The 24,071-nt window shown below is 54.2% G+C and overlaps 1 protein-coding gene across 3 annotated transcripts in view; it reads left to right on the top strand.

Annotated features, from left to right (window-relative positions):
* Nucleotides 1-24,071, top strand: part of Vav2 (vav guanine nucleotide exchange factor 2) — a 198,058-nt gene that overhangs the window by 108,276 nt on the left and 65,711 nt on the right. For all 3 annotated transcript variants that reach the window (XM_008843922.3, XM_008843921.3, XM_029568720.1), the window contains one exon: nucleotides 17,779-17,847. In XM_008843922.3, coding sequence (XP_008842144.1) covers nucleotides 17,779-17,847 — 69 coding nt within the window. The remainder of the gene's footprint in view (nucleotides 1-17,778; nucleotides 17,848-24,071) is intronic.

Below are 24,071 nucleotides of genomic sequence, written 5' to 3'. Positions count from 1 at the left end.
ACCTTGGTCCTGCTCAGTGTTAACTGCTGAGCCATCTCTCCAGCCCTGCTCCCTCCCTCTTGAAGGTAGAATGGCAGGCTCTCACCCAAATGGACCCATATGCTCACGTGCTACTGGGCCATTTATCATTGGATGGACTTCCTGTTTCTCCCTCCCGACTGTTAGAATGGGCTGCCACCACTGTGACTCCTTGTTAACTGCTGAGCCATCTCTCCAGCCCTGCTCCCTCCCTCTTGAAGGTAGAGTGACAGGCTCTCACCCAAATGGACCCATATGCTCACGTGCTACGGGGCCATTTATCATTGGATGGACTTCCTATTTCTCCCTCCCGACTGTTAGAATGGGCTGCCACCACTGTGACTGCTTGGTGGGTAAGCAAGGCAGGGGTCATGGCTGGAGTCAGCTGTGGTTTGGGTGGGAAAAGCTGAACGTTCCTGGTGCCCTGGCTGGAACAGCCTTCTTCAATTTGAATCGGATTCTCGACATATCAGACACACCCGCATCTAAATCTAAGAACAACAGAACGTTCGGAACTAAAACTGAATTCCTGGCCTGTCACTGGTTGCTTTAGAGAACCTGATCTGTGGTCATTTTGGGTGTGGTGGGAGCTGCCACAGCTCCACCCTACAGCTCCTGGGCCACTGGATGTCTGAGATGTTGCTCCCAAGGAGGTGTGTATGAGGGGGTGTTAGGCACCCTCCTGGGGGTCCAGATCATTGGGGGATGGCCTTGCAGATGTCAGCCAGGCTCATCTTGATCCATCTTTCCTTTCCTGCCCTGACAAGGCTGCCTTTAAACATCCAGTGGCTGGTGGGGGGAGTTTCCCCCATCTGGGTCCAGGTCCTTGCTGGGTACCTCGGGTGATAAGGGCTGGGCCTTTCATTTCAGAAAGGTTTGAACCATCTGACAGGTCTTGAAAACCCACTGAGTGAGACATCTCAGCCAGAGGCTTGGGTGGTTTGGGGACTCTGCAGGGTGTGACCCTTTCAGAGCACTGTGGGCCGGGCGGGGGCCTCCATCCACCTCAGTGTGGGTCCGCCAAGGAAGGCGCGTGTTCCACTCCGTGGGCCACCAGGTCCCTGTGCCACTCCGTGAGCGCCCGTGTCACCTCTAGTTCCTGGAGATCTTTCTCTCTCAGCTGCAGTTTCCACTCTCTTGCTGGCCCCCATCCAGTGGGTGACACCCCCTTTTCCCAGCAGGCACTGCCTGGCTAATTTCAGGTAATTGCCCATGTGGCCCCCCAGCCAGTCTAGTTGGAGGACCTTTCCCCTTTGCAGGACTCGGTACAATCAATCGTCTACACAGACTCCCTTCTCCAAGTGGAGGTGGGGTGAGGTTGGTGGGAGAGGGGCAGAAGAGCCAGCTCTGGGTTTCTGGGCTGTCCAGGTTGGGGTCTGATCACCTAGGACACGTTGGGTTCACATGGGGCCTCTTGCTGAGACCCCAGCCTGCTCCACCATGCTGTGCTGACTCCCACACCCAAACCCCTCTCACTCAGGAACAGTGGAGCACCTTCTCCCAAACCCCGCTCAGGCGGGGCCAGCCCTGCAGAAGTCTGTTTTCACATCTGCTCCAGCTTCATCTGCGGCTGTGATAAAACACTCTGACCAAAACAACCTGGGGAGAAAAGGGTTTGTTTGTCTTACTGTTCACAGACCATCCTAAGGGCAAGTCAGGGCAGGGACCTGGAGAGCACCGGCCACGGAGGAAGGCCACTTACTGGCTCGCTCCTCTGTCCTAAGCTCAGCCTGCTTGCTTAAACAATCCAGGCCCACCCGCCCAGGCAGACTCAGATCCTGTACATTCTCTATCCTGGCATCTCGGACAACTGAATCTGGTTGTAGAGATTAGGCCAGCTAGGCAGCAGGCTTTTGGAATGTTCTGGAAAGGAAGGGGATGGTGGTTTTCATGGTGAAAGTGGGGTTTGGGGGAAGGTGCTCGGCTAGGTGTTCTGTCTGGGCAGTGCTGGAGTTGGAGCTGGAGTGAAGGAGGGAGGGAGGGAAAGCATCAAGGCTTCTTGCTTTGCTTCCTTTTGGTTTTTAGGCTCTTGGAGCAGGTGTGGCAGGCAGCCAGGGCTAGTGACAGAGTTGTCCCTGGGTGGGGGATGCTTTGGTCCAACGAAGGGCTCAGAGCACTGTTTAGACTGGCACAAGTGGGGGTGATGTGGATGGTCTGCTTGGCTGGTTCTTGCTGAGCTCTGGCCTTGTGGGTGTCACCAGACAGAGCCTGCCATGTCTGAGGGAGTTACCACAGGCAAGGGGGACTCAGAGTAAGGAGAGGGGGTAAAGCGGGAGTGGCGTCCCTCAGAGGCCAGCAGGGCAGGCCCACCCTCTAGCTTGAGGGATTACTTACCATCTACCAGACCATGTGACTCCCAGGCATGGGACCAGGCTGTTTCCAGTTTCTGTTTTGAGCTGGGGGCCGGCCGAGGACCCCAGTCACCCATACTCAGGAAGTAGTGAGGTCCTGGGCAGCGGGGAGGTTGTGAACTCTGTCCTCCGCTGTCCGAGGCCCGGCCACTGTCTAAGTGAGGGACCCCGACACCCTGTGTATAGGGGGTGTCATAAGAAGTAGGCTGTTCCCCACCCCCAATCTGTAACCAAAGGATTTACACTGGTGCCTCTCAGCTAGGCAAGAGTGTCTTCTCCTTGCTCTGTATCTCTTTGGCACTGACCTCTACAGGCCAGACTGCCCCAGGTCACTGGTACCCCACCTCTGGGTAGTTGCTGTAGCAAGGGAGGCTGGGTAGAACTGCCCCTGAGAAGCTGACCAAGGCAGGTGGCCTCTCCTCTGGGGTCCTGTGCCCTTCTCCCTAGTGCCCCTGCTGGGCTGCCACCAACCACTCCAGAGTCCAGGGACAGCTGTCGTCTGAGGGGACAGGCCCTGGTTTATCTGATCACATCAGTTTTCCAGGAGAAAGGTCCCTTGGCCTGAGAGGCCTGCCAAAGCCAAGACCACTGGGCTTGACCCTTCGTTTCCCGGCAGCAAGTTGGCAGGATGTTGGGGGATGGTTGAGAGCCTCCAGCTGCTGTGTCACTTCATCCCCCTGGCAGCTCAGAGAGAAGGGGGGGCTCGTCTGAGGTCATATGGGGACTTGGTTGCACAGCACCTCCAGCTGGTCCCTGCCCCAGCTCCCCAGGCAGGCTGTGCCTATATTGCCAGCTTCTCCCTGTATGTGAAGGAAGCCAGCTGTTGCGGGGACTGTGCAGGTTCGAGGTCCGTGGACTCCACTTTCCCCTCCTGACTCTGGCTGATGTCAACACAAAGAGGACCATCTGGTCCACTCCTACGGAGCACCTACAGCTTGACTCCTGTGATTCAGGGATTGTGACAGATGCCGGAGCACAGGACGAAACGCCCCTCAGAGCTCTCTGCCTGATTGTGACAGAAGGCCCAAAGGTCATTGCAGGTGGGGCCCGGTGAGGTGGATGGGAATGTGTTAATTTCCCAGAAGCCACTGTATGCTCTGTTTTCAGTCACCCTCTGGGGTTGCATGACACATGGGGCAGTTTGGCTCTGCCACAGAGGCATCATCAAGGCCTGGAGAATGAAGCTGAAGCTAAGAGGCCAGGCCCCATGGTCAAGGACCCTGGGTAGACCCAAACCCAAACAGGATGTTCTGCCCAGCACCGCCAGGTCTAGGGCTGGCTTCAGGCCCAGGCCAGGAAGCCGTGTAAAACTTCAGTAGTCCAAGCCTTGCCCTGGACAGGGACTGTACCTCAGTATATTGGCTGCCGGGGCCTAAGCCTGGGGGCTGTGTAAGCCTGGAGGAAGTCAGCTGAGCATAAACAGCAGGCAGACAGCCTGGGCACATTCCCTGCTCTCTGCCCTTGACTGTGAATGTGGGGTGATTAGCTGCTTGAGTTCCTGCCTTGATGTCTGTGCTAGGTATCTTCAGTTGTTAACCTTGACACACCTGGCAAGAGGATGTCTCAATTGGGGCCTTTCCTCCATCAGATTGGGTGTGGCCATGTCTATGTGGCATTGTCTTGATTGATGGGTCATGTGGGAGGGGCCGCTCCTGGGCAGGTGGTCCTGGATTGTTTAAGCAAGCAGGCTGAGCTTAGACCAGAGGTGTGAGCCAGTAAGTGGCCTTCCTCCATGGCCGGTACTCTCCAGGTCCCTGCCCTGACTTGCCCTTAGGATGGTCTGTGAGCAGTAAGCCAAACAAACCCTTTTCTCCCCAGGTTGTTTTGGTCAGAGTGTTTTATCACAGCCGCAGATGAAGCTGGAGCAGATGTGAAAACAGACTTCTGCAGGGCTGGCCCCGCCTGAGGGGTGGGACACCCTGTGCATCCAAACTGCTGCCCGCTCCCTTATGAGAAAGTTGGAACGGCATCTGGTGCTGAGTGCCGAGAAGTGGCATTCCACCGCTATCAGTAGAGGCTCTGTGCCATGCTTCCCTAGAAAGGCCAGGCCAGGGACCTAACTGCTTGTGTGCTGTCCCTGACATCAGTATGCCTTCCTGCCTGTATGGGGCTCCAGACCCAGGGCTGGAGCAACCACGCTGGGCTCATGGTCACTTTGAGTCGCACCCTGTTGGCCCTGGCATATTCTTGGACTCCAGATGGCTCTGAGTCAGTTCACCCCCACTTCTTCCCTCACCCCCACCTCTGCTAGGCCTTGGCAGAGGCTTTGCCTTGGTGTCTTTACCATCCACGCCCCACTACTGGTGGCAGAGACCTTCCCATCTCCAACCTGTCTTTCATTGAAGATCCTGGTGGTCATCCCTGGGCCCTGTCGCCGCACTCTAGCTCCTCCTACCCTCTGTTCCCTGCCTCGCAGAGCCTTCACGTCCCCTCTGCCCAGGCTGCCACTGGAGTTCCCCCAGTTACATCAGGAGCACGGCCCCTTGGCCCCTCACTTTACCTACTTTGCTGATTTGTGTGGGAGGCATGTTGTTTGCCCCCATGTAGCCGATGAGGGGACTGAGGCTGGGAACTTGGATCCCTACCCATGTCAGTCTGATTCCAGCCTGGACCTCTGAATTGACAGAGCCTCTGTTCTCCAGGCCGGGTTTCCGTTGAAGCCCCTCGAACTTCTCCAGGCCAGGGCTGCTTTCCCTCCCTCGGCACTCTGGGTTTCTATCCGAGTGGCCTTCCTGGTGTGGGAACAGCCTGCTCATCTGACACAGGGGAGCTAGCTGGGGGTGTGGCTGTGGGGCAAGACATGGCAAATCCCCCCCCCCCCCCACTGTCTGGACGGACGGTCCGAATGTCTGCTGAGGAGACCCAGCTACAGCCCATCTGTGGGCTTGTTTTGACAGTTGGGGCTGTTTAGTGGAAGAGCTGTTTTTAATAAGTGAGACACTGGGGTTTCAAGGCCTTCCCGTCAATTAGGAGGCTGCTGCCCAGGTGCCGCTGAATAATTAAACGGCTGTGGTCCCCCAGGCCGTGGTTCTTGGTGTGCCTTTCAAGTCGGCTTGACAGCCTTCGAACGGCCAAATGGTGCCGAAGCACCTCTCGCTGCCGTGTTCCCTTGGAGGGGTCTCGGAGTCCTCGTCACCCAAGCTGGCTTCTGCTCTCACCCAGCTCCTGGCTCTCATCGACTCAGCCCTGAGAAAGGCAGAGCTGACTCAGAGGACAGGGCGGCTAGCTCCAGTTCCTACCTCCCCTGGGCTTAGAGGCTGTTTTCAGGGGAGATGCAGAGGCCTGGCAGGGTCTGCAACATGTGGGACTCGATGACCAGCCTGTCCCCATTCCGGCTCAGAAAGTTGCACTCTGGGAGAACCCTGGCACGCTGAGCTTGTTGGTTCCTCCTTGCAGGGCAGGCGCTGCATGCCAGGCACACCTGGGCCACTGAGGCTCAGCCTGGCCCTGTTCTCAGGCCCGTCTCCCCAGTAGGTAGCAGATAGCACGCAGTCCTGCCTCTTCTACACTGTGCAGCCGGGTCAAGGAGGTGAGGCTGCCATACAATGATTTGGTGAGCTGAAAACTTCCTCAAGGTTCCTGTACCGGAGGGATCCCCCCTTCCCGAATGCTCGAGTACCAGGTGAAGGCTGGGCGATGCAGTTTCCGAAGCCAGGTCCTATCCACCTGAAATGTCTAGAGAGCGAACTCTGGGTCTCGAGTTTGAGAAATGACCCGATGAACCAGGCTGCCCAGAGCCAGGCGCTGACCAGAGGCCCCAGCACCTCTGGAGACACAGCATTTGTTTCTAAGGGTATGCTTTTCAAGTGCATCACAAGGGGACGCAGTGACCCCGGCGGGGTACCAAACCCCTGGAGAGTGCTATCACTGTGTACTTGCGAGGAGACCTGGGTAACCCTGCAAGGCTTCTCCAGGAGAGAGCTCCTAGCTGGAGCTGGTGCTCACAGGGGCCCCAGGAGCGTGAGGCTAGAGGCTCGGGACCTAGTGGGTTTGTGGGGTGAGCTGACCAAAAGTAGGGAGGGACCTACCCATAGCACTGCTCAGGGGACACTCAGAGTGGGTACTAATTGGGTAAGAGTCTTAACTGATTTGTCTTAATTTAAACAGTTATGCTATCCACGTTCTACAGTAGGGGAAACTGAGGCTCGGAGGGGCAGAGCCAGGGTCTGAACTCAGATCCCTCACCCTTGGAGGCCTAAGTCGGGAACCTTCCCTCTGGACTTCCCCTGGAATGAACCAAGTACAGGCAGTGGGCTGGGAGGGCTATGGCTTCTCCCCAGTGGTCACTTCCCGGGGGTGAGTGGGTGGCAGGGCAGCGGCTTGGCTCTGGGCTGCTGCTATTCGTAGACACCAGCTTGGGAAAGTTGCATTCTTTGCCTGGCTGGCTTCTTTTCACAGAAGTGACAGGGGCTGCCCTGCTCTGGAGTCGAGGACTCCTCGGGGAAGGAGGCTCGAACTAGGTGGGATCGGCTGTACGGTTCTGCTCGCAGACTGGTTCTGAAAGGAGTCGGCAGGGCTGGGGGCTCAGACTGCAGGAGCAGCCCAGTGTCCTCTTCCTGAGCCCCGGTTCCCAAGCTCAGCTCCACATGCAGTTTATTCCCATCAGAGCCTCTGTTTCAGGTCTGCCGCCTTCCTCAGAAAGTAACCCGGGAAGCTACCTGGCTCTCCCCACAGATCGCCGGCACCACAGTGCACTCTGTCTCGGAAGCAGGACAGCCAAGCCTCTGGCTGTTTTGTCCTAACACCCAAGCTGCAGGCACAGCTGCATGTGTAGGCGCTTGGTGGAGATCACGGTAGGGTACAGAAGTCCTAGGGCAGAGACCATTGATAGCTAAGCCCAAGCTACTCCTGACAGTGAGACAAGTGGCCTGTGGCCTGCGTGAGCAGGTGTCTGCCACACACCTGGGGGGAGGGCGTGGAGCGAAAGAAGAGGGAGGGGAGGCAGAGTTGGAAGCAGGGATGAGCATCTTTCTATGGGTTTGGGTTCAGGCGCCCCCTTAAACGCTGCGTGTGTTCTCCAGTCTGCATCCTCTGGCCACAGCCCCTCTGGCAGGGAGGGAAACCGAGCTTGTGGGTGCGGTCCATGGGCACAGTGGCTGGATGCCGAGATGTGCGGGCAGCAGCCCCAGGAGGGCTCGGTGCTGAGGAAGGTTGGGCTGGGATTAGAGGCTGCTTACGGGGAGGGCTGCTGGGCCTAGGCGCTGAGGATTTCTTGCCTGCCGTGGATTCTTCCTGTGTGAGTATCTGCCTGATCCCCTTGCTGGTGCAAGGGAAACTAAGCTTCCCAGAACTGAGCAATGAGGAAATGAATGTTTGGGAGTGCTTTGATGTCAGAGAAGACCTCACCCGCTCCGGGGGCCTGGCTGGTGCCCTCTGCTTGTCTAGGTCAAGATGAATTCTGCGTAGACTCAGTTTGGCCTTTTCTTTCAACCCTCCTCTTTAAATTAAAAAAAATATATTTTTACTATTTTTATTTTATGTGTATGTGTGTATTGCCTGCATGCATGTAAGTGTACTCGTGTCGTGCAATGCCCGCAGAGGTCAGAAGAACGCGTCAGATCCCCTGGAACTGGAGTTAGAACAGTTGTTCGCCGCCATGTGGGTGCTGGGAACTGAACCCAGGTCCTCTGCAAGAGCAGCCAGTGCTCTGAACCACTGAGCCATCTCTCCAGCCCCTAAATTTTTTTTTTTTAAGATTTAAAAATTTTTATTTTCCGTGTATGAGTACTTTACCTGCATATACACCCGATGTACTACATGTGTGCCTGGTGCCCATGGACACCAGAAGAGGGCGTTGGGTCCCCTGGAACTGGAGTTAAGGATAGGTGTTGGCTACCATGTGGGTGCTGGGAACTGATCCCAGGTCCACTGGAAGAGCAATAAGTGTTCTTAACCACTGAGCCTTCTCTCTAACCCCCATTTAAAGTTGTGTGTGTGTGTGTGTGTGTGTGTGTGTGTGTGTGTGTGTGCATGTGTGTGGAGGTCAGCGGACAGCTTGCAGGAGTAGGTTCTCACCTCTCACCATGCGCTTTCTAGGGATAGAACCCAGGTCATCAAACTTGGTGGCAAGTGCCTTTCTATGCTGAGCAATCTCTTGGGCCTCCCTCTCTTTTAATGAACAGATCAACACTGCAGGTGATGCCCAGATGTCTTGTAAAGCCGTGGGCAGGGAAAATTGGGGGTAGACAGAGGTTGGAGAGTCAGCTGGAGCCTGAAGGCAGAGGGTTGGGAACAGGGTGATCCCAGTCAGGACCTGCGCCCACCTCTCCCAGACTGGAATGTGGGCGGAGAAATTCTACTCCATGTTCTCCGTTTCCTCCGGGCACAGTCAGCCTGGTACATTGGCTCCCAAGAGCAGGCTCAGAATCTTGTGTGCGTTGTCTCAGAAGTCCTTGAAAGTGCTCCCCCACTCTGGCTCAGCATTGCTGTCTCCCCTGGTTTCAAGGGAAAGAACAGTATGAGGTACACATGCTGTCTGCTGTCTGCTCTCCACGCGTCCCGCCACCCACAAAGCCAGCCACTTTCCTACACTTGTGGACATAGATGTTCTCTACTGTTCTTTTCTGTTCTAGTCCTGGTTTGTCTCTCCACTGCTGTGACAAAACACTCTGACCACTACCAACTTGGGGAGGAAAGGGTTTATTTATCTTACATCTCCCAGGTCACAGGGTTCATCAGGAGCCCAAGGTAGGAACTCAGGCCAGGAACCTGGAAGCAGGAGCTGGGGCATAGGCCGTGGAGGAACTCTGCTTACTGGCCTGCTCCCCTGGTCCAAGCTCAGCCTGCCTTCTTATGCAACACAGGCCCACCTGCCCAGGGGTGGCACCACCCACAGTGGGCTGGGCCCTCCCACATCACTCATCAAGAAGATGCCCCACAGACATGGCCACAGGCCAGTCCAATAGAGGTAATTCCCCAACTGAGGCTCCCTCAACCCAGGGGTGTCAAGTTGACACTAAAGCATCCAGCACTGTTCTGTTGTATTGCATTGCATTGCATTGCATTATATTGTATTGTGCGCTGTTCTGTTCTGTTCTGTTCTGTTCTATTATCTTCAATTCTACTCCATTCTATTTACCCACTCTATATTTACTCACCTATCCACCCATCTGACCACCCTCCCTTTGTCCATCCATCCATTCCATCCATCCATCCATCCATCCATCCATCCTGCATCCATGCATCATCCAGCCGTCCATCCATCCATCCATCCATCCATCCACCTGTCCATCCTCCATTCATCCATCCTGCATCCATGCATCATCCAGCCGTCCATCCATCCATCCATCCATCCATCCACCTGTCCATCCTCCATTCATCCATCCTGCATCCATGCATCATCCAGCCGTCCATCCATCCATCCATCCATCCATCCACCTGTCCATCCTCCATTCATCCATCCTGCATCCATGCATCATCCAGCCGTCCATCCATCCATCCATCCATCCATCCATCCATCCGTCCATCCTCCATTCATCCATCCTGCATCCATGCATCATCCAGCTGTCCATCCATGTATCCTCCATCCATCCTCCACCCATCCATCTTCCACCCATCCATCTTCCACCCACCCATCCATCCTCCATCCTCCAACCATGCACCCTCCACCCATGCATCCTCCACCCATCCATCCTCCATCCATGCATCCGTGCCATTCTGGTACCAGTCACTTTGCTTCAGAGAAGGACCTGGGTGGAGAGAGTAGTCAGGTTTTCCCACATGGGGTGGAGTTTACATTGAACCTGGGACTTGAGTGCTGTGGGGTATCAGTAGATGGAAGACAGAGTAGAGCCGTGCAGAATCTAAAAGTAGAGCCAGCATGGTGACTGCAGAGAGGGGACTTAGAAGAGGGCTGGGGTCTGGGACGCCCTCCCCCCGGCTGGGTTCTAGCCCCTGTGTGGCCCTGCTGGGTGCCTGTCTCTTGTGTTTGTCCTACCCTGGCTAGTCACTTGTCTTTGTTTGGCTATGGCAGAAATTAATTGGCATTGCAGCTCTGTTCTCTGGGGCTCGGTGGCCCCAGCTAGCGATGCTCGAATAAAGGCAGTAAAGGTTATGTTTTATCTCCATTGGGTCAGGCAGGTGGAAGGGTGACAGGAGGGGCAGCACTGACACCGAAGGAGCCACAGAAAGGGGAAATTTAGGGAACTCATGCATACAAGGTCCTTAAGATCGAGCATTCAGAATCGATTCCTGTTCCTGTTCTTCCTCTTTCCTCTTCCTATGGAGGCCAGCCTGGTCTACATAGTGAGTTCAAGGCCAGTAGAGGCTACAGGGAGACCCTATCTCAAAATTAAAAAAAAATTTTTTTTAAAGATTTATTTTTATTGTGTATGAGAGTTTCATCTGCATGTATGTGTATATATCATGTGTACAGGTACCTGCAGAGGCCAGAAGAGGGTGTCGGATTCCTGGAACTGGAGTTAGGAACAGTTGTTAGCCACCATGTAGGTGCTGGAATTTGAACCTGGGTCCTCTGTAAGAACAGTCAGTGCTCTTAACTACTGAGCCATCTCTCCAGCCCCTCCTCCTTTTTCTTAATCTTTGTGGATGTGTGTGTCTGTGCCTGTTTGTGTGTGTGCACCGGCCACGGCGTGTATGTGAAGGTCAGAGGACAACCTCGGGTGCTGTTCCCTGCCTTCCCTTTTGTCGAGACAGACTCTGGTTTGTGGCTGTGTACACCAGGCTCCCTGCACGGGAGCTTCCGAGGACTCACGTTTTGCTGTCGTAGCTCTGGGATTATAGATTTGCGCTACGACATCCACTTTGTCGGTTCTGTGGATCCGAGCTCTGTCCTCATACCTGTGTGGGAGCATTTTTCCCATCCGGCCATCTCCCCAGCCCCTGGGCACCTTTCTGTCTGTTTAATGATAAGAAGCTAAAGTCCTCTAGGGAAGAGGGGCCACAGGGATCCTAATGTGGTGTCAGAAGTTAAATTTTCTTGGGTAGAGGGAACTAGACTGGTTGAGGTTGGAATCACGGACCGTAGCTGCCATTCTTGGGGTTCCACTAAGTGTAGAGCATTCCGTACCACACCTGCTCAGCAAGGATGGGAGGTTTGAGACATATTTTTTCTTTGTGGGCCAGGCTGGCTTTGAACTCACCATCGTCCTGGCTCAGCCTTCCGAGTGCACAGTTATCCCATAAGCAGTTCCAGGGCCTGTATTTTCCAGGGGGAACTGAGGTGAAGAGGAGTTAAGCAGCTTGCCTGAGGGGCCACAGGGATCCTAATGTGGTGTCAGAAGTTAAATTTTCTTGGGTAGAGGGAACTAGACTGGTTGAGGTTGGAATCACGGACCGTAGCTGCCATTCTTGGGGTTCCACTAAGTGTAGAGCATTCCGTACCACACCTGCTCAGCAAGGATGGGAGGTTTGAGACATATTTTTTCTTTGTGGGCCAGGCTGGCTTTGAACTCACCATCGTCCTGGCTCAGCCTTCCGAGTGCACAGTTATCCCATAAGCAGTTCCAGGGCCTGTATTTTCCAGGGGGAACTGAGGTGAAGAGGAGTTAAGCAGCTTGCCTGAGATCCTGTGGGGCAGGTGTGGGCCAAGGATTCAGAGCTTGCCTTACCTCCTAGTCCCTTCCGTTTCTCTCCGGCCCCTGGCTTAGCCCACCTGCCAGGGCAGATAGGTTTCACCCAAATGCCAAGTCCTGTGGGGAGGACACCCTGGGTTAAGACTAAGCTTCAAGCACCGACTGCTGCAGTTGATTAGTGATGTCTGTTGGGACATAGGAAGAGCAAGAGGCAGTGTGTGTTTCTGGGGTGTTGGGGCTCTAAAACTGGAGTTCTGTTACAGAATGGGGAACAGGAGTTGGGGAGATGGCTCAGTTGGTAATGTGCTTACATTTCAAGTGTGAGGATCTGAGTTTGATCCCCAGGACCCACATAAAAAGCTGGGCATAAGCTGGATGTGGTGACACATGTCTTTAACCCCAGCATTTGGGAGGCAGAGGCAAGCATATCTCTGTGAGTTCAAGGCTAGCCTGGGCTACATAGTGAGTTCCAGGACAGCTGGAGCTACATAGTGAGACCCTGTCTCAAAAAAGAAGCTAGGCACGGTGGTGTGTTTCTATAGTGGTGGTTCCTGGGACTGCTGGTGGTTGGGTGGAGTGGGGATGGGAGGTGAAGGCAGGCTGATTCTCAGAAGCTGGAGGACCAGCTATTCTAGCCTATGTGACAAAATCCCAAGCCAGTGAAAGACCCTGTCTCAAACAAAAGGTAGAAGGCACCTGAGGCACCAGGTTGTCCTTTCGCCTAGACACACATACACACACACACACACACACACACACACACGTGCATATGCATTCCTGCTCACACATGTGTACACATGTAAACATACACATGAACACGCAGGGATCCAGATATTCCTCTGGTGACTTAGTTGTGTGGATTTCAGGGACATGGAGTCCCTGAGTAGTCGTCTGGACCTCCTGGTCACTCCCCAGGGTTAGCTGGCTGTTCCCCAAAACCTTTACTTACATGCACCCTGCTCTGGAATTTGGACAAAGTCATACCCTTAAGGCTCTTCAGCAAGCTACGCTCCCCGCCTCCCTGCGTTCAACACCAACGTTTGCGTCCCACGATGTCATGTTATACACGGCACACTTTTGTAGGATGTGACGACGGGCTTTAAAGGTTTTCATTCCTGTCCTGCACGAGGACTTTTATTGTAAATGAGTTTTAAGGCTTGTCTTGGACTTTTGTCACTGTGACGCGTACCTCAGAGGTACTGAGGGGAGGAAGGGTTTATTTTGGCTCTTGGTTTCGGTGACCAGGAGGTTGGGGGGCAGTGAGGGAGAATGTGAATATGACATGCTGCTGTTTTTTCTTTTCCCACTATTACTCCACAACTTGCTTCTCTTTCTTCTGGATCATTAAGAAATCTGGTTAGTTGGTACTCAGAATTCACCACCACAGTCTGTTCCCACGGCATAGAAGGACTGTCACCTTTGTTTTTGAGACAGGGTCTCCCTGTAGCCCCAACTGGCTTGGAACTCACTGTGTAGACCAGGCTGGCCTCGAACTCACAGAGCTCCGCCTGCCTCTGCCTCCCGAGTGCTGGGATTAAAGGCCTGCGCCACCATACCCAGCTACCTACATGCTTTTTCAAATGTAAAGAGGCAGGCGGATCTCTGTGAGTTCAAGGCCAGCCTGGTCTATACAGGGAGTTCCAGGACAGCTGGGGCTACAGGGAGACCCTGTCTCAAAAAAGACAAAAAAAAAAAAGCATGTAGGCACGTTATGTATATTTCCTCGCTGGGAGTAGAGCCATGTCAGTGAGAGGCCTCCTCTGTTGATGGCCAGGGTACATGGTGGCCTCAGCTCTGCCCGGAACCTGAGGATACATACCTCTATTTGTGTGGGTCCTGTCATGGTGATGGATGGGAGGCCAGGGGAGTGGCAGAGAGGAGAGATGGAGCCTGCTTTGTAGAGGCCGAGCCATACCATGCTGCCCCCATGGAACCCTGACTGTTCACAAACCACAGGGTAGGGGACAGAAACCAGAGGTCTGGCAGATCTGCCTTGGGGAATCTCAGAACCAGGACATAAGTTCCTTCAGGCCTCTAGCTCCCACTCAGGGACTTCCCCAGCCCCAGAGCTCAGGCCCCAGCTTGTGGTGGAGGCTGCTGTCGGGGTGGCCCCCATCCATGCCAAGTCATTGTGCCCTGAAAATGTCAGCTGTCCCCAGACGAGAAGGGGATCCCAGCCAGTGTGGGCACGCAAGGCCTGTCCCCAGCTGGGCCTCCTGTTTGTAGCTGATTCCTGCTGGCACTTGGACCTGGAACTGCGGGGAGATGCTTGGCTTAATTAAAGGGGCATCTTTGTCTCCTCTAGAGATGAGTGGGCTTGACCTATGGCTTTTTGAAGGTGCTGGCTGCCGCCTCCTGCCTTTGATCTGCCTTGCACTAGCTTTGTGGCCTTTTGACTCTTCCAGTTGAGTGACTTGTGCTTCCCTCCGCAGGGCATTCTGGGGCCTCCCTCCCCTGGGGCCTCCCCTGCTGTCTCCCAGGACAGAGTAGGTGGTGAAGGGAGGCACGCTCACTCCCTTCTGCTGCTTGTCATTCTTGGGCTCCTCCGGTGTTAGGGTAATGTAAGGTGATTAGCAAAACAATCTTACCCTTTCTCCCTCATTAAGCGAGACAGTTTTAATTTTGACCTTGTGCACAGGAATCCTCTCAAAATGAGAGATTTGATAAGGGGTTGTGTGTACAGAGCTTGTGGCCCATCCTGAGCTTCCTAAGGGTTGTGTGTATGTCTGGGGTAGGAGTGTTTGGCCAACAGAGGCACCTTTACACAGACGGTGGCCAAAGTTGTCCTCTCCTCTGGAACATTTCCTTTCTAAGTATGAGTTCTTTTGCAAAAGGGAGGCTGTCGTTGCTGTTGTGTGACTGTTCATCCGATAGGGCGCCAGTAACAGGTCTGAGAAGCAGTTCCACCCAGTGAGTTTATTGGGGTTACTTACAGAAGTGTGGGGGAGGCGTGACTTACTGGAACACTGGTGAGTCAAGGGCAGTTGCTTAACTGGGAGACCTACCTACTCACTCACAAAAGGTGCAACCTGGGAGCTCTCTGACCAACTTACAGACAGCTCAGTCTCAGAGTCGTTCCCCCCCCCACCCCGTTACTGTTTTTTTATTTTATTTATTTAATCTTTTACATTTATTTGTTTATTGTGGGTATATGTGTGCGCATACGCCTGTGCCACAGCGTGTGTGGCGGTCAAAAGGCAACTTGCATGAGCTGGTTCCCTTTCCGGCATGTGAGTCCTCCGGCTTGAACTCAGATCTCAGGCTTGGTGTCAAGCCCCTTTACCTGCTGACCCATTCTGCTCCCCATGCCGGATAACCTCAGGGAGGGGCCTTACAAATATTGTAAGTTTCAGAAGCTTCCTGAGACGAAGATTGTGCTCACTTCCTGGGCCTCCTTCCTGTTCTTCACCTCCGGAGTTGTGGCGCCTGCCTCTGCTCTCTGGGAAAGGCTGTTTCAGCTTGTTGAAGGAGGTGGAGAGCTTTTCCTACCTTGCCTGGTTCCATTTCTTTTAGCTCAAAATAATCAAAAAACATGCTTTGGACTATGTGTTCTGAGCTCCTTTGTGTCTCCTGCAGTCCCCTGGTCCAGAATACACACGGCACTTCCCTCTGGCTAGCACCTTTCACCTATGGAGGCCATCTCTGTCCCTGACATGTGTGTTTCAGCTGGACACTGGAACATACTCCTGGGTCACTTCCTGGGCCACAGGCCCTGCTGGAGGGAGTGACCCCCTGCCCAATGCCTGCTGAGCTTCCTGACAACACACCATGTACCTGTACCCCCTCAGCCTCACCCCATCAACAGAGAAGCTCTCTAGAAGCCCACCCCACTCTATTACACCCCCCCCATGGGTCTTGGGTACCCAGAGTTAGCAGAGATGCCAAGCATTCCCCATGGACTGGTGAGGTTTTCATGGAAAAAAGTAATAAAAGGTCTCAAGGCCAGATAAACAAGGGGTACCAGGGCAGCTCTGTCTCATGAGGATATAAAAGGCTTTGGTGAGGCCAGCCTCAAGGAACTGGGCGGAACTCCCTTTGCTGGACTTCCATACCCTACACTCACCTGCACCCTGGTTCCCAGGTCTGGCCCTCTCCTACACTATTTCTTTTATTTCTTCTCTTATTTTATTAAACATTTATTATTTTTTTATATGTATGAGTGTTTTGCATTCTAAGTGCACCCAAGTCATGCAGTGCCCGTGGAGGTCAGAAGAGGGCATTGGAGCCCCTGGAACTGGAGTTAAGGATGGTTGTTAGCTGCCATGTGGGTGCTGGGAACTGGACTCAGGTCCTCTGCAAGATCAGCCAGTGCTCTTAACCCCTGAGGCATCGCTCCAGCCCCACCCACACTGTTTCTGAGGCACTCTGTCCCCAGTCACTGTTCACTGGCACACTTGGTTCACCGAAGAGGTGTTGAGCTGTGTGGACAGTATTCCCATGGCCCTGGGGGAAATCACAGGAGGCGACAGCCCCTTCTCTCCTGGCACATCAAACTGCAAGGGCCGCACACCAAGCAGAGCAGACATGGCTACTTTGGGTGGTGGACTGAGATAGGGCGCTAGGAGGAGAGTGTTAGGAATGTCGGTGGGTAGGAGTGTTGTTAGGTGGGTTGGCCTCTTCTTCTGGGAAGGCACTGTCACCAGCTGACCGTGTGCTAGTCTGGAGGAGCCAGTGCTAGGGCCCATGTTGGGAAGGGGTCTGTCTTTGAGAAGTGGGTACCACTGGGGGTTGAAGCCTAGAGGAAATGAGTCCATGCTTGACCACAGGCTCTGGCTGCTTGGTGGACTACAGACTGTGTGTGGGCTGGGCTGAAGCAGGAGGAAGACATCAGGCAGACATAGGGGTGGCTAGGTTCACAGTGAACTCTAAAGCCCTGTTTACCTGGAGAGGAAGACGGATGCTGCAGGGCTGGAGTTAGGGGAGAGAAGGGGTCAACGTGAACCCAGAGGGAGGAAACCATGTGAGCCGGCATCCCAGACGGGACCGGAGAGAGTGTGCCAGCTGTGCCAGCTACCACAGACTGGGGGAAAGGGGAGGCTGGGAGTGTCCTCTGGATCTGACTGCACAGGGGCCATTGCCACCCACAGTGCGTGTGGTCTTGGTTAGTGAGGGATACTGTTGAGGTCTTCCAGATTGTTCCCCCTGCGTTGTGTGACTGGAGAGGTGTGGCAGGGTTGGAGCTGGCGAGGTGTCTGGTCACAAAGAGGGGGAGGGCTGATCCTTAGGGAGGCAGCTGTTAATGACTTACAGGCTGTGGTGGTGGCATGTCCCTTGGTCCCCACAGCTTTTTAGTAGTGCCTCTCAGAGCAACATCTCCATACAGACCCATGTGGGTGGGTGACCATGATGGGTCTGAGCTCCTTAGGACTTTTACTAAACTTCACTGGGTTCCAGTGGGTGACAGGCGCTGAAGATCCATGGGTACTGCACGGCCTCCTAGACTTCTCTCGGGGTGTGTATGTATGTATGTGTAGGTGTGTGTCTGTCTGGTACTGGCCATCTGCCTACCCTGTGTTGCACCACAGAGTGTCCTGGGAGGCCCAAGTCCTTTCCCTATACCCTTCAGAGTGTGACTGCTGAATAGCTGATGGCAGTGTGGTGACACAGGACAAAGGGCCCCTGGACCAGGTCCCTCATTTGCCTATGGCATGCCAAGGCCTGGGGACCCAGTCAGGTTGACTTGCCCGTTTCCCAGGGGCTGCTCCCTTCAGTTCCTCCCCAACCTGGAGGGCTGAGTCTGTAACATAGAGTGTTGAGATTGGCTACTGAGCTCAGCTGCTTCTGTGGAGCCAAGTAGGCCTGGGAGTGAACTGCACGCAGTCCCCTGGGGTGGCAGGGCCTGGAGACCTGTCCTCACTCCTGCCTTCTCTCTACAGGCCTTTCCCCTCGGAGGAGACAGCGGAGAGCGACGATGACGTTTACCGGAGCCTGGAGGAGCTGGCTGAGTAAGAAGGGGGAGCGGGATGGGGAGGGCGTGGGGAGGCTGGTCCCAGCCTCAGCAGTTCAGAAAGCTGCTGGCCAGGCAAAGCTAGCCCTGCCTGGCCTCTCCCTGGAGACTCCACACCGGGAACTGGGGTTTCTGCCTGGCTGAGTGACACAGGCAGTCAACTTGCATCCTTTGCCTTTTAGAAGGCTGCCCAGCCGGGTTGCCCTGGTGTCTGCTGGTCATGGTCAGTGGCCCTTCTACTGGGGCTTTTGCTTCTGTGAGTGGCACTGGGCAGGCAGCCCAGGTAAGGTAGTCTTACATTCCTTCTTCCTGGCTCTGGGTGGCGTACAGGGCAGGCTCTAAGAAGTGGGGCTTGTGGCTCATATTGTCTTGTGGTGTGCCATGCAGGATGGGGCTGGTTAGGAGAGAGCTGATTCCCCATCCCTCGGTGGCCCCTTGTGGCTTTATCCCCCTGAGGATTCCTTTTCTCCACCACACAGAGGCCGGGCCAGGCTGGGCCATTCCTCCTCAGGGATAGCAGGGCCTTTGGGCTGGCTCTGCAGCCTGCAGCAGTCAGATGAGTGGGGTTGTATGGTCCGTGTGGGATCACTCAGCCTTCTGCTAGGGGAGCGAGGTAGGGTAACATGACCCATGCAGTGGGATGGACTGACCAGGTGCCCCATCCTGGCCTGGAGGGACTCAGACTGGGAGGAGCTGGGCCTGCCTGGACTGGTTTGCCATTGGCAGCCCCTGACCTGCATATCTGCTGCCCTCCCATGCCTGGAACTCCTGGTGGACTGCTGTCCTCTCCCCAATGTGTCAACACATTGCTGTACTCTGAGGAGAGCACATTCCTTCTGGGGAGATTGGCCATCTCTCTCCCACTGTCTCCACGCACAAGGAAGAGAAAGGCTTGCTTCAGTCACTCTCACATCCGGATTCCTCCAGAGATGGGGCACAGTGTGCTTGCACGGTCTCTGTTAGGCCCGTCCAGCCTTTTGCTGTTGATAAGACATCATCTACAAAGTTCATGGTTTAGGACCTGCACTGTCTAGTTACCAAAAAGAGAAGCATTCCCTAAGGTTTGGAGCAAATTTACAGTTTTGTGTCGGGCGACCATTCAAGCTTCCGGGGCTGTATGCAGCCATAGACGTCTAGTTGGGCAGGCCTGGGACTTATCCACAGTTCAGCTTCCCTGCCCTAGGCTGGCAACCCTGTCTCATGCAGCTCTGTGAGAGAGGGAGATTCCTCACCTGTATGCAGAGCAGCTTCCAAAATGGGGCCACCAGGGACGCTGGGGTCAAACCCACGGGTGGGAAATCCCAGAGTGCCTTGAGACGTTTGATTGACCTCTCATGGGTCACAGAACTAGAGAGCATCATGAGAGGGAAGGGGACCCTGAAGATCACACCAGAGCTTTTGAGTGTCCTGCCTGCCAGGTACTGTGACTCTGATCCATCTCCAGAGTTGCAGAGGGAATTAGAAAACTCAAGAAAAGGTGCATAGTAGCACCTGGGGCCTCCTGAGGTGCAGGTAGAGCTCCCTGAGGGTACAGAGGCTGTCGGGAGCGATTCAGGCCGGTGTTACAGCAGGAGGGAGGTCCCCCAGGGTAGGATGCCTCTGCCTTGGTGATACACTGGTACATGTGGAGCTCAAGGCTGTCCTTAGGTGCTCCCACTCTGGGAAGCCTCGTGTGTCCTGCCCACGGCACCTACAACCCCATCTGGCCTCCAAGGGGCACAGTAATGAGGCTGTTAATGTCTCCAGTACACTAGAAGGGTCCTGGGGCCAGGCCCCACGTTCTTTGGGCACCCTCCAGCGCCTAGCACGTGCCTGGGGCATGTGGAGTGGCGTCCACAATACTAAGGACCATAGCGATGGACGGTGGTCTCCCGCTTTTCTTGGGAGAGCCGCACATGACGCCTCTGCCCGCTTCAGCCCCCATGGAGGCTCTGTGAGGCCGGCCTTTCTGTTACCTTCATTTTACAGATAGGGAAATGAGGCCAGAGAGGAGGACTGGTCCATGCTGCTCAGCTAGTAATAGGCAAGCTACAGTTTGACCCCAAGTCTGTGTCCTAACCTTGCCTTCATGCAGGGTGATGCCCTGGAGCCTGGGGAGTGCCTGGCCAGTGCTGAGGGCAGATCTCCTTTGAAGCCTGCCGCCTGCACCTTCTAGAAATGTCCCCCAGGTCAGCACAGACTGGGGTTCAGAAGGACAGGGGCCCCATAGGCCTTCTGTATCTGGGACCAGGTATGAAAATATCCTGGGTGTTAAACCAGACATGCTCTCCCTCTCTGAACTGCTGCCCTAGGGTGGCCCGCGTACCAGGGTTTACGGGCTACATTCAAACTCGAGAACTCCTACGTGGTGAGTCTTGCCTGGAACTGGTATGCCCACCTCCCCCTTTCTCTGCTCTTTCTCCATGTGACTGGTCTTGTCCTCTACAAGAAGATGGAGTTGCTCTTCTAGAAAAGCGACTCAGGGCACGAGACCTGTCTAGCCCTACGCTGCTCCTCTGTGACATTCACCTCCAGCCTCCTTAATTCTTAGTGCTGCTGTTACTGCAAAATACAAGCTGTGAATTATAGGAAAGGGAAGTGAGTTTGAATCTTTAACTTGTGGTTTGGTCCCGTGGCTGGAGTTTAATAAGTTTTCTATCTTCTCTGCTTCTCCTTTCACTGGGAAGCAGTATTCCCTAGCTGCCCTCTTAGTGGAGCTGGTAGCGATGTTTACCTTTGACACAGACAGACATACCACTTCTCAGACTGCCTGGGGCCATCCCACAGTTAGGCAGCTGTGTGGAGGGTCAGGGGACCATTGCAAAGTGTAGGGGACCTTATCCGAACAGATGTCACCTTGCATGTCTATAGGACCCCTCCAGACTGAGATGCTGCGGTGTGGTGGTGGGGCTGTCCGGTACCAGTTTCCCTATATGACGTGGCTGTCTGCATGTGGTTTAGAGGTCGAAGGACCATCCTATGCAGTGAATCCGCCGTACACTTGCCAGTTGCCTTGTTGCTGAGCACTGTCTGTCCAGCCAAGGTCAGGCCATTGATGTGAAAGTGAGGGAGACCCAGTCATGCCTCCTGAGTCCCCATGCTCTGTGCAGGAGTCAGGAGCACAAGGACAGTTTCAGGGTTGGGTGGTAGAGTGACAGGGAGCAAACACAGGTTACCTCCGCATCCCTGACTGGAGATGTGAGTCTCCATGTGGGACCTGCTCCATACCCACCGAAGAGCGGCTTCTTCTGTGGGGGCTGCACAGAGCCTTGCACCCCGCAGCACCCAGGCTGGGCAGTGCGGTTCTAGCCTTGACACGAGTAGCCTTCCCACCGGGGTCATCCCTGATTATCTGTTTCAACCACTCATTCCTGGAGCAGGGGAATCACTGCCTTAGACCTCAGACTGAGCGCCAGCTCCGCCATGTTCTGCTTGTGTGGGTCTGCTTGGCTGCTCACCTTGTTTCACTGAGTCTCAGCTTCTTTATAAAGAAACACATGACGTGACAATTATTAGCTGTCATGGCGGGGGTGGGTGCTGGGATTCGAACCCGGGTCTTCTGCAAGAACAGCCAGTGTTCTTAACCACTGAGCCATCTCTCCAGCCCCAACTGCTAGTTTTTCAGTAGTCACATCAAAAATGTAAAGAGAAACAGATGATGTTAATTTTAATATTTTATGGGCTGGGTGTGGTGGTGCACATCTTTAGGTCCGGCACTAGGGAGGCAGGGGCAGGCGGATCTCTGTGAGTTCAAGGCCAGCCTCCTCTACACAGCGAATTCCAGGCTACAGGGAGACCCTGTCTCAAAAAGACCAAAAAAGAATGTATTTTATTTGAATTGCTGGGCCCTCAGTGATCAGTATCAGCCATAGATGGTCATCGATGTGAAGACTGCATTCTTTCTGTGTCAGTCAGTCTCCTGGCTGGGGATGTAGTTTGTGATTGGGCCAGGTGCATGTGGTGCTGTGCTGTATACTGGACAGCTTATGCATGGCGCTAGGCCTCAGTGCTGGGCAGTGAGGGATTTGGCTCCTCGGGGCTGGAGAGGCGCCCCGCCCATGAGCTACACTGAAAGAAGTTATCGTCTAAGCTCCCTCTTCAGGCTGCCAAGTAATTTACAACCAAATAGTAAGAGCAGGTGGTTGAAAGGAACACAAAATACTGCCACTTCAAAATGGCGTTACTAAGCAAAATAAGCTCCCCACCCCCCAAATCCTGCACCTGCCTTTGCATAACGGCTTGTCTCTGACAGCATCTGGCCCTGCCTCTCAGGTCTGCCCTGGACTCTTGTCAGCAGTGTTTGCGGGACTCATGTCCCACGCAGGAGGTCAACAGCATTGGACAGTGTGTACCACAGGCTCCAGGCCGGGACCCTGAGGTGGCGGTAAAGGTCTGACCTTGTCCTGCTGTCTGCCTCTTGCCTATCAGGGGCCCCTGTGCCCAGGTGACACAGCTGGACTGTGCCCAGCACTCAGGCTAGTGTAGGGTAAAGCAAGGGCGTGTCCTGCATCTGCTGGAGCTGGACTTGGGCTGTGTGGCCCTGCTGGTGGTGCTATATGTCTCTCCGGGTTGTTCAGCCCCTCCCAGGGCCACAGTTTTTCCACCTCCACACTGAAGTCTGTACACATGTCTCTGTGAGATCTCAGAGTCCACAGTCTGTCACCAAAGAGCCTGCTCTGCCCTCTCTGACTTCACTGTCCTCTAAGATGAATTAGCTCTCAGGCTTAAACAATTGTGCTTGTGCCAAGTCAGGGACTATAATTTATCTCTGAATGTGTAGCCGCATGCTTTATTGCCTCATAAAAGGAGTTTGCAGCTTTTAGTGCATGGTGTTAACATTGCTGGGTAATTTTTAAGGTATATAATGAAGGAGATCTGGAGCCCTCCTGTGCCCTGCGGGGAGAGTTGTGGTACACAGGTGGAGGCAGGGATGGTTTGCTGGCAGTGTCCTGGGAGAGGGACCATGCTTCTCTGGCCTGCCCTGGAAAGCTCCAGGCCCTGGCCACTCTGTGCAGTGCCCTTTCACAGCAGAGAGCAAAGGGGGCGGAGGACAAGTGACTGTATCCCTGCTTATGACCTTCATTACAATGGGAACACCCCCCCCAAACTTACCTGTCAATGTTTAAAATCTGTCTCTAGGCGGGTGTGGTGGTACATACCTTTAATTCCAGTACTTGGGAGGCAGGTGGATCTGTGAGTTTGAGGCCAGCCTGGTCTGCACAGCTGTTTCTAGGCCAGCTAGGAATACATAGCGAGACACTGTCTCAAAAAAAGTGTGTGTGTGGCGGGGGGTGCTGGAAAGAAGGTTCAGCAATTAAGAGCACTGGCTGCTCTTACAGAGGACTGGGGTTTGGTCCCAACACCCACATGGTGGCTAACAACCATCCATAACTTCAGTTCCAGGGAATCCGACACCCTCTTCTGACCTCTTGTGGGCATTGCACAACATGCGTGTACTTAACATACATGCAGGCAATACACTCAAGCACATAAAATAATAAAAATAATAAAATGTTAAAAAAAAAAATCTGTCTCTAGTGTTTCCGAGTTCAGCAAGGCCCATGTATGCAGGGTGCCATGTGCGGAGTCTGGAGTAGTTGAGACAGCTGTGTTGGGGATGCCTTAAGGTCACCCCAAGTAGCTGCTTTTCCAGAGGGGTGAGGGGTGAGTTTGAAACTAGAGTCACAGAAAGGGGTGTGGGTGGGGGGGTGTATGTTAATTACTTTTCTGCCGCTGTGATAGAACACTGTGACCAAGGAAACTTATAAAAGGGAGCGTTTATTTGGGCTTATAGTTCCAGGGGGATAGGAGTCCATATGGTGGAGATGTGGGGCACGAGGCAGCCGGAAAAGAAAATTGAGAGCTTACATCTCCACCATGGGCAGGAAGCAGGGATGAGAATCTGGAAGTGGGGCCAGGCTCTGAACTGTCAAAGCCCACTCCCAGTGACCTGCTTCCTCAGCTAGGCCACACCTCCCCAAACAAGGCCGGGAACTGACCGAGTGGGCAGATATTTGAGCCCATGGGGGACACGTCTTATTCAAACCACCACAGGGGAAAACATAGGCATAGTTGGGGCAGAGCCCATCCTAGTGCTTGGGAGGCTGAGATGGGAGAATCAGGAGTTCAAGGCTGGCCTGGGCTACATGAGGAGACTCTGTCTCAAACAAACAAGAAAACACTCAACAACAAAAATGTCTCCTAGTTCTTAGAGAGCAACCCCCCCGCCTCATCCCCCCCCCC

Source organism: Nannospalax galili, unplaced genomic scaffold (genome assembly GCF_000622305.1).
Source record: "Nannospalax galili isolate Female #2095 unplaced genomic scaffold, S.galili_v1.0 scaffold300, whole genome shotgun sequence".
Lineage (NCBI taxonomy): Eukaryota > Metazoa > Chordata > Mammalia > Rodentia > Spalacidae > Nannospalax > Nannospalax galili.
The sequence above is the reverse complement of the archived record's forward strand: the minus strand, read 5'-3'. Positions and strand labels throughout refer to the sequence as shown.